This window comes from Zalophus californianus, chromosome 3 (assembly GCF_009762305.2).
Source record: "Zalophus californianus isolate mZalCal1 chromosome 3, mZalCal1.pri.v2, whole genome shotgun sequence".
Lineage (NCBI taxonomy): Eukaryota > Metazoa > Chordata > Mammalia > Carnivora > Otariidae > Zalophus > Zalophus californianus.
Window position 1 is genome coordinate 37,682,070 of NC_045597.1, and position 18,706 is coordinate 37,700,775.

Sequence of the window (18,706 nt, forward strand, 5' to 3'; positions counted from 1 at the left end):
AGTTTACTTATGGAGCTAATAATCTTTTCTATGGACACTAGATAATAGTTTTATCAGATTGCTTTATAATATCATATTTGTTGGTAAAATAAAAAGCCTTTGGAGTTCAGGATTATAAAATCATGGTTTTCAAATATTTATTTTACATTGAACATTGTAAAATATAAGATATCTTTATCCCTATCTATCTGTCTTCTGACACATGTATAGAACATGTGAAAAAATTATGTATACTTCTACAATGGAAATCTCTGAATGGATATTTCACAATATATATTTCCTGATTTTAATGCAAAAGAACTAATAACAAATCATTAATGATTTTAAAATAACCAAGCCACTGGAGAAAACAATACATAAGTCTCATTATCATGGATTGAATGATCTGTCATGTTGCATAAAAGAATTATTGGAATACATCACAAAATACATTCTGAAAGAAGGCATAGCCTTAATTTTAGTTTTTCCTTTTTTAATCTAAATGAATGATACTAAAAAATGTGCAGAACATAAGGACAAAATATGAGGACAGTAAAGTTAATAAGAGAAAATACGTACATAGGATATTCAAAAAGGCATACATATATAGAACTTATATATAAATACTATTTATGGATAATGCAAATAACAATAGACAAAGCTGTGTAACATAATAAAATACAAGTTAATAGATATAAGATGATGAATATAATGATAAACAAATAAATCTAAAGATCTAGATATGTACAACATGCCTTGCCAGGAATAAGCTTTTTTTTTTTTTAAAGATTTTATTTATTTATTTGACAGAGAGAGACACAGTGAGAGAGGGAACACAAGCAGAGGGGGTGGGAGAGGGAGAAGCAGGCTTCCTGCCGAGCAGAGAGCCCTATGCATGGTTGGATCCCAGGACACTGGGTTCACGACCTGAGCCGAAGGCAGACGCTTAACGACGGAGCCACCCAGGCGCCCCAGGAATAAGCTTTTGAAAACATAAACAGAAAACGAAGTAAGCAATCCATTTATTAAATTCCCCAACTCTATTAACAAAAAGAGAAATAAATATTCCATACTATAAGTATAATTAGGACTATCATTACACAGTCATAATAAACTAAAAATAATTAGGTATTATATAAAGCATAACATATTGAATTAATAGTTTTCAAAAATATTTTTGAAAAGATGTAGTATGCAGAAAACACACAGCATATTCCTGGATTTAGACATATGAGTGATACATTATTCTTGGGTGCTATCAGTTTAGAGAAAAATTTGTTGGCGCTGTTATTTGTTATTTCTGTCCTCTCATGTTCAGCTCCACTTTTAGAACCACTCTTTCTAAACATCTATGCCTGGAACTACATTGAAATTGCTCTAATCATTGTCACTGAAGCTTTGTAAGATCATCCAGTGGCCATCTTTTTGTTGCATCTCCTTTACTGCTCAGCATAATTATTAGATTTTCATTAACTTAAAAATATTTCCCAAATACATGCTGTATGGAAATAATACTCTAGTATAGTGAAATAAGATGAAAAATAGGAAAAATAAGTTTCATTAAACATTATCCTAAAGAGAAAAAATATCTTAACAATAAATAATGTATGTAATACGATCTTAGAAAAACCACTGCAAGTCCTTTATATGTATAAACTCAGTTGAATATCTTTTTCTAAATAGTGAAAATTCTATCATGAACTGATATTAGCATTTCTGGACCTTTAATATTATAAACTACTAAATAACTAAAACATTTGTTGATTCAATAATTTGCTTAACAAATATATATCCAGTGTCTCATTGTTTAAGTCATTAAAAACAGGAAAAAATAGAAAACTAAAGAAAAAATATATTCCCCATATTCAAAGGCTTTAGTTTCATAAACTACTAGGCCAAATTTATATTAAAGCTCACATTAATCCTTATATTAATTCCTTTCTAGGAATTTGTTCATCACTTTATTATTAAATACATAATTGCAGGCATTAAATATCACATCAACAAGTTAAAATTTAATAATATATTCGTGAATCTTTATTAATATACTTTGTTGTTACTTTTAAAGAATGATGTACTCAGATTCATAAACTGACTTATTTAGGGCACATATTGCATGGAGCACTGGGTGTTATACTCAAACAATGAATCATGGAATACTACAACGAAAACTAATGTACTGTACAGTGACTAATATAATATAATAATATAATACAATAAAATAGGGGCGCCTGGGTGGCTCAGTTGGTTAGGCGGCTGCCTTCGGCTCAGGTCATGATCCTGGAGTCCCGGAATCGAGTCCCACATCGGGCTCCCTGCTCAGCAGGGAGTCTGCTTCTCCCTCTGACCCTCTTCCCTCTCGTGCTCTCTATCTCTCATTCTCTCTCTTTCAAATAAATAAATAAAATCTTTAATAAATAAATAAATAAATTAAATTAAATTAAATAAAACCTAAATGGAATGCTACCTTCTTTCAGTTTTGTTGATACTGATTTATATAGCAGGGTACATACATTGATGTAAACTAACAAAAAATGTTGAGTTTCCCTAATAAAAGCTTGAAATTCTGAAAACCACTCTAAAAAAAAAAAGAAAAGAAAGAAAAGAAAAGAAAAAGAAAAAGAAACCCCTGCTTTTATAAAATTTTATACAGTTTCCATAGCCTCAAATATACGGATTTGAAGCTAAACATTGGACTTTTAGTTTATTTAATTTATAGAACTTGATTTCTTAGCACTTGAAGTTATGCCACTCCATCCATTGTAATCAACCTGATACATAGTTTTATTTTTCTTTCCGAGATTACTTTCAACTGAAACTCATTTCTTATTTGATAGTGGATATAACCAACTCATTCTTTTAAAAATGTCCTGAGATATAGAATAATAGCCTCAGGTTCTTTGCTCTTTAACACTTTTTTCCTTTTTTGTTAAAATATCAACTTCTAAAAAGCTTCTCATTTTTTTAATTAAAGAGCAACAATTTTGGGGGCACCTGGGTGGCTCAGTCATTAAAGAGCAACAATTTTGTATGTACCATAATGTATGTATGTGTGTTAAATATCTATAGGAATTTTTTAATCTCTTAACTCTCTTTTGCTTGTATGTCATTATGGAGAAAATTAAAATAATTAATATCCAAGTTTTAAGTCTTTCTAATACCAAACGTATGCTAAATATATTAAGAAAAGATAAAAAACTTGTTTAAATACCAAAAGCTCTTTGATATAGAGAAAGATAGATAAGTTAAAGTCACATTTGAGATGCTAATTCACAGACAATATTTTTTTAATAAAAAAAGATCTTTAAATAGTAAACATAAATTTCTGAATATATATCTTTCAGTTTCATTTCCTCATAAGTCCTGTACACTTTTATTAAGTGATTATTATACAGATGAAATTGTGCCTTAGTTTACTTCAACTTTCTTAATATTAGTGCATGTTTAAATTAAAATTAATAAAAGTTTTAATGATAATCTGATTTAAATAGTCAATGTAGAAAAATATTTCAACATAAATTGTGGATTATTTTATTCTTTGAAATAAATTATGTAGTTTGAAGTTTAGAAACAGAAAAACAGTGATTTATAGTTTAACCAGAAGAGCAATTACAGATTTCTAGACTTTAAAAATTAATGTGTAGGAACATAGAAGCTTTTCCACTAAGATCTGGAACAAGGCAAAAATGTCCCCTCTCACCACTCCTTTTCAACAAGGCAGTAGAAGTGCTAGCTAATGCAATAAGACAAGAAAACAAAAAGTATGATAATAGAAGAAATAAAATGGTCTTTGTTTAAAATGACATTATTTTCTCTGTAGAACATCCAAAAGAATCAACAACAAAAATTTCCTATAACTAATAAGCAATTATAGCAGAGTTGAAGGATATAAGGTTAACATACCAAATATACAGAAGTCAACCAACTTTCTTATACAAACTTATTCTAAAGTTAATGTGGAGAGGCAAAAGACTCAGAATAGTCAACACCAATTGAAGAAGAACAAAGTTGGGGGACTGACATTACCCAACTTTGAGACTAAATATAAAACTGCAGAGATAGTGTAGCATGAGTGCAGAAATAGTTGTGAAGGAATAGACCAGTAGATCAGTGGAAGAGAATAAGAAATACAGAAATAGACCCACATAAATATAGTCAACTGATAATTGATAAAGGAGCAAGGCTATACAACAGAGAGAAGGCAGTCTTTTCAACAAATGCTGCTGGACAAAGTAGACATTTACATGTAAAAACAAATAAATCTAGACAGAGACCTTACACTCTTCACAAAATTAAGTCAAAATGGAAAATAGACCTATATGTAAAATGTAAAATGATGAAAATCCTAGAAAATAGCATAGGAGAAAACTTAGATGACTCTAGATGTGGTGATACAACACCAAAGGAATGATCCATGAAAGAAATAAATGAAAAGTTGGATTTGATTAAAGAACAAAACACAAACAAACAAACAAACAAACAAAACTCTGCTCTGCAAAACACACTGTTGACAGAATGAAAAGTCAAGTTACAAAATGGGAGAAAAATGTTTGCAAAAGACACATCTGATAAAGGACTACTATTCAAAATTTACAAAGAATTCTTAAAATTCAGCAAGAGGAAAACAAATAACCCACTTAAAAATGGAACAAACCTTAACAGACATCTCACCAAAAAAAAAAAAAAAAACATAAATGGATGGTAAATAAGCACAAGAAGATGTTCCAATCATATGTTATTAAGGAAGTGTAAATTAAAATAATGAGATACACTGCACACCATTTAGAATAGTCAAAATTCAGAATACTGACAACACCAAATGCTGGTGAGGATGTAGAGTAACAAGAACTCTCATTCATTGCTGGTGGGAATATTTCATTTCAAGAACTCTCATTTCATTGCTGAGAAATGACTGGGAAACAGTCACTTTGCAAAAGAGTTTAAAATTTTCTTATAGAACTAAACATACTCTTACAATCTGATCAAGCAATCACACTCTTTGGTATTACCCGAAGCGTTGAAAACTTCTGTCCACACAAAAACCTGCACATGGATGTGTATGGCAGCTTAATTCATAATTGCCATGCTGTCTGCCTGTTCATGCCATGATTTCCATCATCCTCAGATTTGGTAGAACTGTGTTCCTCAGCATGAGAAGTCTTCTGAATATGCTTATAATTTTTAGTAAAACCAACATAGAGCAGATAAAGCAAGTATCATAGATAGTTAGATATCAACATGACCTTCAGTCATGATCTGCCAGTTTTTGACTGTGAAGCACATTTTGTCATGGGTAAGATCCATATTATGGATGTTGCTCAGGCATTTTTTTTTTTTTTTTTGGCCTAAAAATCCTCAAAAATTAGTTTGAATTTTCCAAATGAAATCTCATCATTCTGCAGATCAGTACATCTCATTTCAAAAAACCAAACCAAACAATCCTTTGGGCAATCAGATGCGATTGTTTTCTTGAGTACTTGTGACTATTGTTTTTCCAGTATTTCTTGTATTGAACATAGCTGATTCTTTCACATCATACCAATCTTGAAAAATAATGAATTTCTTTCTTCTTGGCTCCCTTTTTGCCCCTTTTTTTAAGGCACTTGTTCTTATGAACCTGGATATTACTTTTTAAGATTCACATAATAGTAAGTTCACTACAGGACTCTGAATAAAAGATCAGAAAACAATGCTTATTTTTTATGTCCCACTACAATTCAAAAAAGCAGCAATTTCTATTACTTGATAATTTCAAGACAACTGTGTTGAAAAATATGTACCATGTTCTTTTGTGATCGGTAGTTCTTTAACATAAGACATGACGTTTTTCATGGATTTAATTATTTATCATATTTATCCACTCATGAATAACTTTAAATTTTACTTTTTTCCTAGTATATCTAATTTTGTTTCTTCCCTTTATCTCAATTTTGGGCATTTAAATAATATCCTTTTCCTTTCCATGTTATTCTAATTAGTTCTTTATTTGTATTGTTTATTACACATCTCTGGCTATGGTGTACATTCATCATTTTTCTGTTCTCTAATTAATTTTACCTTTGTTTTATTGTTTTCTTTGATGATAATTAGAATATTTTGACTGAAAATAAACTATGCTTCAAAATTTTTTAGACTCTAAGGAAAATATACTATATTTCTTAAGAATTATAGATAATTAGTAACATTCAAGCTGATTGATTCAGTGACTCAAAGATTTCATCAAGAAATCAAGTTTTTTCCATCCTACCATTATTCAGAATTTTCTGTGGCCCTCTGAAAATAGCAGTCCCTATCCTCATCCTTGGCACACACTATTTCTATCTTTAGGAACTCCAGCATGTTTAATAACACATCCTCTATAATTTTCCTTTATAATATATTTCATACAGTTGGGGACACAGAAAATTCTGAATGTACTACTATACTACTCTGGAGCTTGACAGAACTTAAGCATAATTTGAGAATAAGAAGAGTTTTATCACAACTCACCTAACAATACACCTACCCCCAATTGGTCTAGGTTGCTATACCATGATAACCAGGGAGAATTTGTTAAATTCTTGCTGATTACTTGGGCCTCACCTAAATCAAGGTGCACATTCTCTTTCCCTCAAGGTAATAGTCTGTAGGAGGGCTCCTTAGTGGCCTCTGACTCTCATACTAAGGCCAAATATTAACAGGAACTAGTGCCTACGTATTCATATCTTACTGTCATTTTCTCTGAAAAGTAATGTAATTCTCCAAAATTTGAGGATATTATTTTGTAACTATGCTAAACACAATATTGTATTGTGCCTTTTTATAAACATGTTTAATCATTTCTGTTTTAAACTTGGATGGTGACTTTTGAAGCTAAAATATGCACCATATTTGTTTGCTGGTCTTTTCTGACAACACTACCCTGGGAAAAACTGCAGTCTCATATCTCACATCTATAATAACTTTGTCCAGAAGGAAGAGTGGAAAAAATAAAGAAGATAAAAAAGATAAAGAAAATATAATTCAACAGCATTCTTCTTTGTGTTAATATAAAATTAAATATCAAAGACCAATGTTTAAGGAGAAATGCTTTTAAAAGTAGATGATAGGGGCATCTGAGTGGCTTAGTTGGGTAAGCATCCGACTCTTGATTTTGACTCAGGTCATGATCTCAGGGTTATGAGATGGAGCCCCACGATGGGCTCCATGCTGGGCATGGAGTCTGCTTAAGATTCTCTCTATCCTCCCTCTAACCTTCCCCTCTCCCTCTCAAAAAAAAAAAAATAGATGATATATCCAGAATTTTTCCTGAGAAAAATTCCCTAAGCTCAAAAACAAAGTACAGCCCCTAAACTGTTTAGAAAGGGGAAAGATTTTGAAAAAGAAATGAGCATGGACATAGAGATTAGTGATTCTGTCTGTACCTTGCTCTCACAGTTGAATCCTGTACCTGGATTTTGAGGTGGTAGTAGAATCAGGACCTACTTTTAGGGGTTATTTAATAAGAGAACTAGAAAATCAAAGAAACCTATTTTATGGTAGTATTGAAGGAGACCTAGATTTCTTAGGGTTTCAGAGCAGATATTGCTAGAAAATAAACACAAACACTGATTATAAAGGATATAGTAATTACAGCACCAATAAGACATTCACACTGTGATGAAGATAGAGAACAGAATCTAACTATATGAAAACCAGGCTTCAGCTAATGTTGAATTGGCAGCATAGGAAGCCTCTCCCACCATAGATAATGTCTGGATAGAGGTTATAAGACTTTGAATGATAGTATCTGGTGAATGTGCTCAAGAACTTTGAAGTCCAAAACTAACTGAACCTTTTGGATATATAGACATGGCCCCCTCCACCTTGCCAGAGGCCAGAAGCATCAACTTAATGCCTGAAAATTGTTCAGAATCTTGACTAAATCCATGTCTTAAACCAATACATTACAGTCTCAGGACACCACTTCCTATTGTGGCCAAAAAAAAAAAAAAAAATCAATTAACACCAAACTTGCATGGCTTGGCTTGGAATGATTGTGCTTTAATATCCTAGCCCATAATTTTCTAAAAAGTTCTTTTTTTCCAAAGTATCTCATAGTTGCCTTCTTGCAGAACCATAAATGAAGCAGTGACTATATTTATCTTGAAGAACTTAAACATTTTTGAGACTAATTATGACATTAAATAGGAAAATGTATCAGAATTCAGTTTTCAGGCTTAATCCTCGAAACATGTCATTTAATCCCAAGACTGAACTTGTCAGATGTAAACCAATAATTCTCAAATCAACTTTATTCTGAAGTCAGCTATTTCCATCCACAGACTCATCATTTCAAGGCATTTTCTTTGATCCCTGGAATGCTCATCTCCCCAACACACACTCACAACTTATCAGTGAGCTGCCTGCTCAGAGGACTTCTCTGACCTGCCTTCTCTAAAACAGCTATTACTTCAGCCTTTATTCCTTTGAATCACTTATCTAATTTTTCCTTTTAGCACTTATATCCTACTACTCTTTGTTCTTTTATTGTTTGTTCCCCTCACTTTACTATAACCTCCATGAAAACTATTTTGTATGTTTTCTGTATCTCCAAATCCAACATTCAATGACTAATCCACAAATATTTTTATTTTGTAAATCTCTGCTTGAGACTTCATTTTTTCCTCAAAATAGCAATGTTCTAAAAAAGATCCAAGACCTTTTATGTAAAATGAAAAAAAAAATTTTCTGGTGTTCTTCAATTCCATAAAAAGCAGTTCCTTCAAGTTGACAATGCCAGAAACTAGTGAATTTATCTCAAAATTTCCAACTTCCTAAATTTATACTCATCCACCAGCTTTTAGAAATTTTCTTCCTAAAAAACAAAAACAAAAAAGAAAAGAAAAACGAATTTTTCTTCCTAGTGTCCATCTGCTTGCCCACACTATAGCTAAACAACCTAGTAATTTATAATCCACACAGTAACTAAAAGCAATATTGGGATTTTACCCTCCTCAATTTAAAATCCTTCAGGTAGAGTACAAAATCATTACCATATGTGTTACATGATATGGCCACGGTTATCTAAACTCACTTTGTGAGAATCTTCTTTATCCTATGATTCATTCTTTTTAAAAAGTTTCTTTTGGTCTTTGATATTAATTTTCTCATCCAGTTCTCAACCTCCCCATATTTTATGTGTCTAGAAGGCTTACTCCCTCCTATCTCCAAATCTTTGCTCATTCATCCCAGTCATCCTCTGGTTTCAGCTTAAAAGACACTTCTTTGCACAGTTGCAAACATATGATTAATTGTATGTAATATTTTCTTTAGTGTCTGTTTTTCCCACCTTAATAAGACACAGAACATTTCTGACTAGTTCTCTAATCTTTCCTGAGTATTAATTACAGTGTATAGGAAATGCCCAGTAGTTTTTTATATTGTTACTAATCAAGAGAAAATGTGTGTTGGGAGTCCTGAATTATTCAACTATGGCAACTGCATTTATTAAAATAAAATTTATTGCTCTCTATAGTCGCCTCAATTTTGGAATTAAGATTTCTTAAATTTATCAGTCATTGTTTTCTAGAATAATGTACTTACAAAGTCATTTGTATTACTTAACATAAAAGTATACTCTAAGGTATAAAATATCTTGGAAAGTAAGTATATGATTTCTTGATATGGGTGATGGGCAATTGAGAGAGCATAAACTATATCTTCTATGCTGCCTGGGGAAAAAAATGGAACTTTAACTAGAAATATGAAGCTATGTGAGAAAAAGAAATGTTTACCAGCTGAACAGAGAAAATATCAATATTTTTGTATGTAATATAATATATCCTCAGAGAAAACTGCTTAATATATTTTGGCAGTAATATAAGTATATGAAAGAGTAAGTCTATAAACAAAATTCACACTTAGACATTTGCTCATGAGGATCCTAAAGGAGAGCAAGATTGAGAGATACTTGAAAAAAATTAACACAAAATGAAGTGTTAAATTTTTAGTCATTAAAATTAATATAATTTAGTGATTATGTGACAAACCAAAAATGTCAATAAATATTGATCATGGTCCTTTACCTGCATAAAGCACAGATATGACATACTGATTTATTAATATGGAACTGAGACATAAACAGAGTGACACTGAAAGGTTATAGGGAAACACCTGTGACTTGTAAGGGATTAATTATTGCCATATTTCAGACAATATCACAACTTTAGTTTAATGTAAAAAATGCTGATTCATGAATAATTTACAGTATTCACAGTGATACAATAGCAGTCTTTCCAGACCACTGTAAATCTAAAGTGAAAGATTTTAAGACCTAATGAGGATAACTTGAAAAGAATATTTGTGGTGTGCTGTCATAATTCCATAACTCAGAAAAGAAATATGATCCTTTCAACAGGCATCTTTTTATTTCATCAAATCACATTATATCTTAATCAGTTATGATTTTAGACCATCTGACATGTATTGTGATTAGATGTATATATGTTTTCTGTAAGTAAATTGTGAGCAACTTAAAGAATTGAAATGTATCACTCATTTTCTTATGTCACAGAGTACTTTTTATATGAAGGGGTTCAATATATTTTGTATATTTAAATATGGAAAGAAATAGTGTAGAATTGAGATTCTAAGGTGCACTTAAGTTTTATAAAAATTCTTTCTCTTTTTTCTTTTCTCTCTCTCTCTTTTTTTTTGTTTTAAACAAACCCTTGTGTTGAGGATTTTCAATAGATTGGAGTGAGAGAGCTGTTCTGCTATGTACAATACCCAGAAGAAAATTCTGTGTTTAAAATAATGGCATTGAGATAGCATTATCTCCTTTTCTTTGAATCCAGAGAAACTGAGGCGAACATGAAATTCCAATTCCATCTTAATGGAAAATAGGGCAAGCTCTCATGCTAAACATAAGAGTAGGAAGAAAATTTCCAAGTCGATGAAAAAAAATGTATTACACAATATGAGATGATGCAGAGTGGATATCTTACACTTTAAAAATAATGAAATGTTGGGGCGCTGGGTGGCTCAGTTGTTAACCGTCTGCCTTCAGCTCAGGTCATGGTCCCAGGGTCCTGGGATCAAGCCCCACATCGGGGTCCTTGCTCCGCAGGAAGCCTGCTTCCCCCAATCCCACTCCCCCTGCTTGTGTTCCCTTTCTCACTATATCTTTGTCAAATGAATAAATAAAATCTTTAAAGAAAATAAAAAATAAAAATAAATAAAAATAATGAAATGTTGAGTGAGTAGGGAATTTTCCAAAGTAGGTGCACACCTTAAAAAACAAAATGAAGCATCCATTACTTGAACAGAGATAATGGATCTGACCCATGAAATAGCAAGGAGGAGCTGGTGGTAGAGAAAATTGGAGGATTTTCCATTTGACAGGGCAAAGGGATAACTGAATGGTAAATTCTCTTGCTGGTATTTGTTATTACCAACAAGTAAAGGCTAAGAACACACACACACACACACACACACATCTGGATATACTTAGATATAGATGTAGATTAGATATAGATATGGCTACAGATATATATAGAGAGAGATACAGAGACAGAGAGAGATGGAGGGATGAAGACAAAGACAGAGAGACCCACAAACATACTTTCCTTCCTGGAAATCATCTGCATATTTTAAAGCATTCTCCTGGCTCCTCTTTGGAATATAAATAATGATTGGCAGTGAAAAGATATGGAAGTTAAAAAAGATGTAAAAGAAGGAAATTAACTAGAAGCAAATTGATTAAATAACTACTACCATCTTAAAAAATGACCATACTTTCGGTAAAAATGTGGCCAAAAGTTTTTCATGAAAGCAAAGGATCTAATAAGTGACTATTGCATTTTTGAATTTAGATGTTACCTACAATATACAATAGAAGAAAAAAACCACAGCGTAAGTTGAAAAATCATCTAGCACTGTAAAGGAAAGAAAGGTATAAGAACAGTAAGGGAATATTGAAAAAAAGGGGAAGACAAAAACATCAAAGAATTCCGGCAGAAATATGTTAGACATGCAAAGAAATCTTGGAAAATGTGGGCAAAAAGGCACCTAGGTGGCTCAGTTGGTTAAGCGTCCTCCTTTGGCTCAGGACATGATCCCAGGGTCCCGGGATGGAGTGCTGCATTGGGTTCCCTGCTCACCGCAGAGTCTGCTTCTCCCTCCATCCTTCCCCCCTGCTCATGATCTTTCTCTCTCTCTCAAATAAATGAAAAAAAAATTTAAAAAAAGAATGTGGGTGAAAGTAAATGGAAACAAAGAATTATAACACCATGTATTCATCATGGACTGGCTTACACTTAGCTATGCAGAGTCTTGATTTGGGGATTTAAATGAGTTAAGCACTTAAATCATTTTAACAAACTAAAGAATTTAAATAAGTCAGAAAAATAAAAAAATAAAATTAAACAAACCACGAGGAAGGTGTTTATAAAAATTACACATACAGCCATATACACACAATGAATTGGGGGAAAAGAAAATCTGCAGATTTCATAAACAATCTTATAGAAGATATCTGAATAATAATTTAAGAGCAACAACAACTAGATAAACAATTGGTTGCATAATCAGGTTAAAAGAAAATAAAAATAAATCAAGAAATCAAAATGTCTTAATATCAAGATATGTAATAGAATATTTTTGCTCAGTTTTTTTAAAATAGTTGTAACAAGGGGAAAAATCAGGTCATGAATTTTACAATGAACACATAATCCATGTATACAAAATGCTAAATACAAAACAGAGAAAAATTTGACACATGTACATTCTCAGCTAATTTATTCAAATCATAAATTCCATAAATATTTATTTTTATATTTTATTATTTATTTTTCTAGTATAAAAATCTCATTTTTTGTTTTCTTGGACTTTTTACCTTAAAATTTATTTTGTTTTTGTTAGTCATTCTTGATTTTTGTGTGTGTATGTGGAATTGTATTCTAGTTTCTCTCTTTGAATTCTTTTAAATGACTTTAAAAAACTACAACTAGGTATAGTCTGAGGAGTATTTTGTACCAAAATTAACCACAGGGCACACTATTTTTATTAAGGTAAATCTAAGGTGACAAAATCATCATGCTGAAACAATTAGACTCCTTATTTATGATTACTCTTGAACATACAAAATTAAAATTTTAAAGTAATGTGTTCAATTAGTTGTGTTAATTCACTTTCTGAATTACTTTCAGATTTATTACCAAATCTATGAATTAAGAAGGCCATGCTACAGAGTAGAAAGTTAATGGTTGTCCAGTTTAACTGACCTGGCTTTAAATCTTGGATCATTCACTCTCTTCAAAAAGTTGGAAACAACTTTTAAACTGGCTGTAGTCTCAATATTTTATCTTCCTCATTGGCTATTATGGTAATTAAATGACACAGTGCATGTGAATATTATGCTATAGTGAATAATATAAGATGGCTTTAAAATGTATAATTGATTTATTTTTATATTCAGTTTTGAAAAAGTATCCTTTTTTTCTATAATATTCTATTTTAAAGCTATATTGTATTATGGCTCAATACTCCCACAATAAGAAGCAATGGCATAACTCTTTAGCAACCAGTAAAGTTCAGTAACCTATTTAAGAGCTTAGAGTGAGATTTTAGGTTCACTTTGGACCCAGAAGATATTCTTGATATGGCTTATGATTAAATGTGCCTACTGACTAGTCCTCACCTCTGATGAAACAAGGAGAGAGCAGTAGTCCCAGGAGATTAGAGGGTAAAAGTTCTTTGTTCTTCTTGATAGTATTAGCAATCCCACAGGAAAGGTGAGGGTCTATCATCCTCTAAAAATGAGTTCACACAAAGGGCATTGGTGGGAAATGTGGTAAGGTTTATTACTGTAGAGTGACCACTCTTTAGAAAAATAGAAGATTTTTATACTAATGTATTTTAACTGAATCCTTTCAGAAATATTAAATTTAGGGCGCCTGGGTGGTTCAGTTGGTTAAGCGACTGCCTTCGGCTCAGGTCATGATCCTGGAGTCCCGGGATCGAGTCCCACATCGGGCTCCCTGCTCAGTGGGGAGGCTGCTTCTCCCTCTGACCCTCTCCCCTCTCATGCTCTCTCTCACTTTCTCTCTCTCTCAAATAAGTAAATAAAATCTTAAAAAAAAGAAATATTGAATTTATACAAAACCATCACTTCATTAAGATAAGGTAAACATCTGTTTATGAAGTTCTTGTTCCAAAGTATTATATTTAATTAAAATCAAATTATAAACAAAAGGAATGGGGCAATCCATAAGCTCCATTTTAAACTGCAATTCTCTGAAATAAGATTTTCAGTATAAATGTACATAGATGGTATAAAGGAGAAAAAATAAATGTTTACTGAGATTATAGTTTCACCCAAAGAAAGTCAATCTTAGCTGAGTAGTCCTCAATTAATTATAGTTTCATATACTGCAAACAATACTGTAAGTTTGATATTGTGATTTATAAGAAAAATATATTTTTGGTTATTCAGATGGTATCTATTTGGTCTTCCTATGCAATACCTGGCTCACAGCTCTAAAATCCCTTGGAATTTCCTAAGTGTGGAGAGTGATAAAGTATCTTTTATTATTCTTCTTTTTAAAGATTTATTTATTTATTTGAGAGAGAGAGGTGGGGCAGAGGGGCAGAGGGAGAGGGAGAAAGAGAATCCCAAGCAGAATCTGTGCTGAGTGTAGAACCTGATGCGGGGCTCAATCTCCTAACTGGTAGATCATGACCTAAGCTGAAACCAAGAATCAGAGGTTTAACCAATTGAGCCACCCTTTTATTATTCTAATGAGGTAACTCTGGGAAAGCCTAAGGGTGGTGACTGGCTGGCTGCCAGTGGAGCCAACCATGTGATTACAGGTTAGAATTTTCAGTTCCATTCTTCAGCCTCCAGGGAGAGGATAAGGGCTTGAGGTTGAGTTCAATCACCAATGGCCAACGACTTAATCAATAATCCCTTTGAGATAAAGCTTCCATAAAACCCCAAAAGGACAGGGTTCAAAGAAATTTCTATTTGGTGAACATATGGAGATTTGGGGAAAGTGGCATGCTGGAGAGAGTGTGGAAGTTCTGTGCCCCTTCCCATGTACCTTGACCTTTGCATGTCTTCTATGTGGCTATTCCTAGGTTATACCCTTTTATGATAAATCAATAATTTAATAAGTAAAGTGTTTCTCTGAGTTCTGTGAGCCACTGTAGGGGAGTCATGGGAACCTCAAATTTATAGCCAGTAGGTTAGAAGTATGTGTGATAGCCTGGACTTGCAATTGACATCCTAAATTGGAATGGGTTGTTGTAACTTCCAGTTTGTAACCATTCTGTCAGAAGCATAGGTAGTGACTAGGGTTTGTGACTAGCTTTAAAGTGGGATGGCAGGGAGCCTTATGAGACAGCTCTTAACCTGAGGAATCTGATGAAAACTCTGGGTGGATAGTATCAGATTGAGCTGAACTGTAGGACAGTCAGCTGGTGTACCAGGATTACTTGTTGTTACTTGTAAGTAAATCCCCCCTTAAACAAATGCATATTGGAATTGGGTCCTAGAACCCAAAATAACAAGAAATTTTCTTTTTTATGGTATGATTAAATAGGACAATTCAGTATCTAAATAGGTTTTTAATAAAAATCTTATAAAATAAATAAAAAGAAATCTTTCCTCTACAAAATATATGCCTGATAAAGTCATAGCAGAGAAGAAATCTGACTAGCAACTAGCTAGATAGTAATTTAATGTTTATTTTATCCCTCTTGGGAAGTTTATTCAATTTACACTATTTAAGCTTGTCCCAGGTGTTGAAATTCTACTTAAATCATTTGTTCTTTGACGTTACCTTCATTAACTTTATACAAAACAGCTAAATGCCCAATGTACATGAAAAATTACTGACAGCCATTCATGGTTTTGAAAGATTAATTCTAATACTTTGCCACACACTGCACAATGAGGAAGTAAAATGAGCTTCATGATTCCTAGACACCATCATGTATACATTAGAAATATTTATATATCTTCCAGGCAATTGAATAAACTTTTTCTAATTTAAATTCAATTAGCCAACATATAGTACATCATTAATTTCAGATGCAGAGTTCAATAATTTATCAGTTGTGTATAACACCCAGTGCTCATCACATCATGTGCCCACATTAATGCCCATCACCCAATTACGTCTCCACTCTAGCAACCCTCAGTTTGTTTCCTACAGTTAAGGGTCTCTCATGGTTTGCCTCCCTCTCTGATGACTTCCCATTCAGTTTTCCCTCCCTTCCCCTATGATCCTTTGTGTTGTTTCTTATATTCCACATATGAATGAAACCAAATGATAATTGTCTTTCTCTCATTGATTTATTTCACTCAGCAGAATACCCTCCAGTTCCATCCATGTCGATGTAAATAAGTATTCATCCTTTCTGATGACTGAGTAATATTCCATTCCATGGAATACACACACACACACACACACACACACACCACTCTTCTTTATCCATTCATCTGTTGATGGACATCTCGGGTCTTTCCATAGTTTGGCTATTGTGGACATTGCTGCTATAAACATTGGGGTGCATGTGCCCTTCTGGATCATTAGATTTGTATTTTGGGGGTAAATACCTAGTAGTGCGATTGCTGGGTCGTAGTATAGCTCTATTTTTAACTTCTTGAGGAAACTCCATACTGTTATCCATAGTGGCTATGCCAGCTTGCATTCCCAACAGTGTAAGAGGGTTCCCCTTTCTCCACATCCTCCCCAACATTTGTTTCTTCCTGTCTAGTAAATTTTAGCCATTCTGACTGCTGTGAGGTGGTATCTCATTGTGTTTTTGATTTGTATTTCCCTGCTGCCAAGTTATGTAGAGCATTTTTTCATGTCTGTTGGCCATTTCTATGACTTCTTTGGAGAAATGTCCGTTCATGTCTTCTGCCCATTTCTTGGCTGGATTGTTAGATTTTTGGGTGTTGAGTTAGGTAAGTTTTTATAGATCTTGGATACTTCATGTATCGTTTTAAGAAAATGGCAGACAAGCCCGACATGGGGGGAATAGCCAGCTTCAATAAGGCCAAGCTGAAGAAAATGGAGACACAGGAGAAGAACACCCCGCCAACCAAAGAGACTACTGGGCAGAAGAAGCGGAGTGAAATTTCCTAAGAACCTAGAGGATTCCTAAGAACCACCCTGTCATCTTCGAGACACTCCAGTTGTGATGTGGACAAAGAAGAGCCACCTGCAAGATGGAAAATAGCAACAAACTGCACTGTGAGCCCGGGCACTCCCTGCCAATGCCACCAGCCTGCAGGTCTCTCAGCAACTCCCCCCCCCCCCTCCACAATAGGACTGCCAAATTCTCCAGTTTGCCCTGGGATATTATAGCAAATTATCTGTATGATTAATGAAAACAAAACACACATGATAGCAAAAACAAAACAAAACAAAATCGCATTTGGTAGTACAATTTTCCCAACGCCATTTGTTGAAGAGCCTTTTTTTCCATTAGATATTCTTTCCTGCTTTGTCAAAAATTAGTTGACCATAGGATTAAGGGTCCATTTCTGGTTCTCTATTCTGTTCCATTGATCTATGTGTCTGTTTTTTTGCCAGTACCATACTGTCTTGACAATTACAGCTTTGTAATAAAGCTTGAGGTCTGTCATTGTGATGCCACCAGCTTTGGTTTTCTTTACCAACATTTCCTCTGGCTATTCAGGGTCTTTTCTGGTTCCATACAAATTTTAGGATTATTAGTTCCAGCTCTGTGAAAAATGTTGATGGTATTTTGATAGGAATTGCATTGAATGTGTAGATTGCTCTGGGCAGCATAGACTTTTAACAATATTTATTCTTCCAACCCATGAGCATGGAATGTTTTTCCATTTCTTTGTGTCTTACTCAATTTCTTTCACAAGTGTTCTGTAATTTTTAGACTATAGATCCTTTACCTCTTTGCTTAGGTTTATTCTTAGGTATCTTATGGTTTGGGGGGCAATAGTAAATGGGATTGATTCTTTAATTTCTCTTTCTTCTGTCTCATTGTTAGTGTACAGAAATGCAAATGATTTCTGTGCATTGATTTTATAACCTGCCATGTTGCTGAATTCCTGTATGAGTTCTAGCAATTTTGGGGTGGAATCTTTTGGGTTTTCCACATAAAGTATCATGTCATTTGCAAAGAGTGAGAGTTTGACTTCTTCTTTGCCAATTTGAATGCTTTTATTTCTTTTTGTTGTCTGATTGCTGAGGCTAGAACTTCTAATACTATGTTGAACAAGACTGGTAACAGTGGACATTGCTGTCATGTTCTTGACCTTAGGGGAAAAACTTGAGAATGATACTTGTTGGCTTTTCATAGATGGCTTTTATGATATTGAGGTATGGACCCTTTAGCCCTACAATGTGGAGAGTTTTAAGCAAGAAAGTATGCTGTATTTTGTTAAATGCTTTTTCTGCATCTATTGAGAGGATCATATGGTTCTTGTCCTTTCTTTTATTACTGTGATTGTGATGTGATCACATTGATTAATTTGTGAATGTTGAACAACCCTTGCAGCACAGGAATAGATCCCACTTGGTCATGGTGAATAATCATTTTAATGTACACTTGGATCCTATTGGTTAGTATCTTGGTGATAATTTTGGCTTCCATGTTCATCAGGGATATTCATCTAAAATTCTCCTTTTTGGTGGGGTCCTTGTCTGGGTTTTGGGATCAAGGTAATTCTGGCCTCATAGGAAGGATTTGGAAGTTTTCCTTCCATTTCTAT

General features: G+C 33.3%; 1 protein-coding gene and 1 pseudogene across 1 annotated transcript; one reads left to right on the plus strand and one right to left on the minus strand.

The window, feature by feature from the left end:
• Positions 1–5,051: 5,051 nt before the first annotated feature.
• On the minus strand, positions 5,052–6,694 carry LOC113920475 (annotated as a pseudogene).
• A 10,267-nt stretch (positions 6,695–16,961) lies between these two features.
• On the plus strand, positions 16,962–17,096 carry LOC113919182 (thymosin beta-10-like). The gene has a single exon (XM_035726926.1). It carries the CDS (start codon positions 16,962–16,964, stop codon positions 17,094–17,096), a length of 135 nt encoding a protein of 44 aa, XP_035582819.1.
• The last annotated feature ends 1,610 nt before the right edge of the window (positions 17,097–18,706 follow it).

Coding starts and splice junctions, on each gene's coding strand:
- LOC113919182 (XM_035726926.1), top strand. CDS start 16,962: ATGGCAGACAAGCCCGACATGGGGGGAATAGCCAGCTTCAATAAGGCC.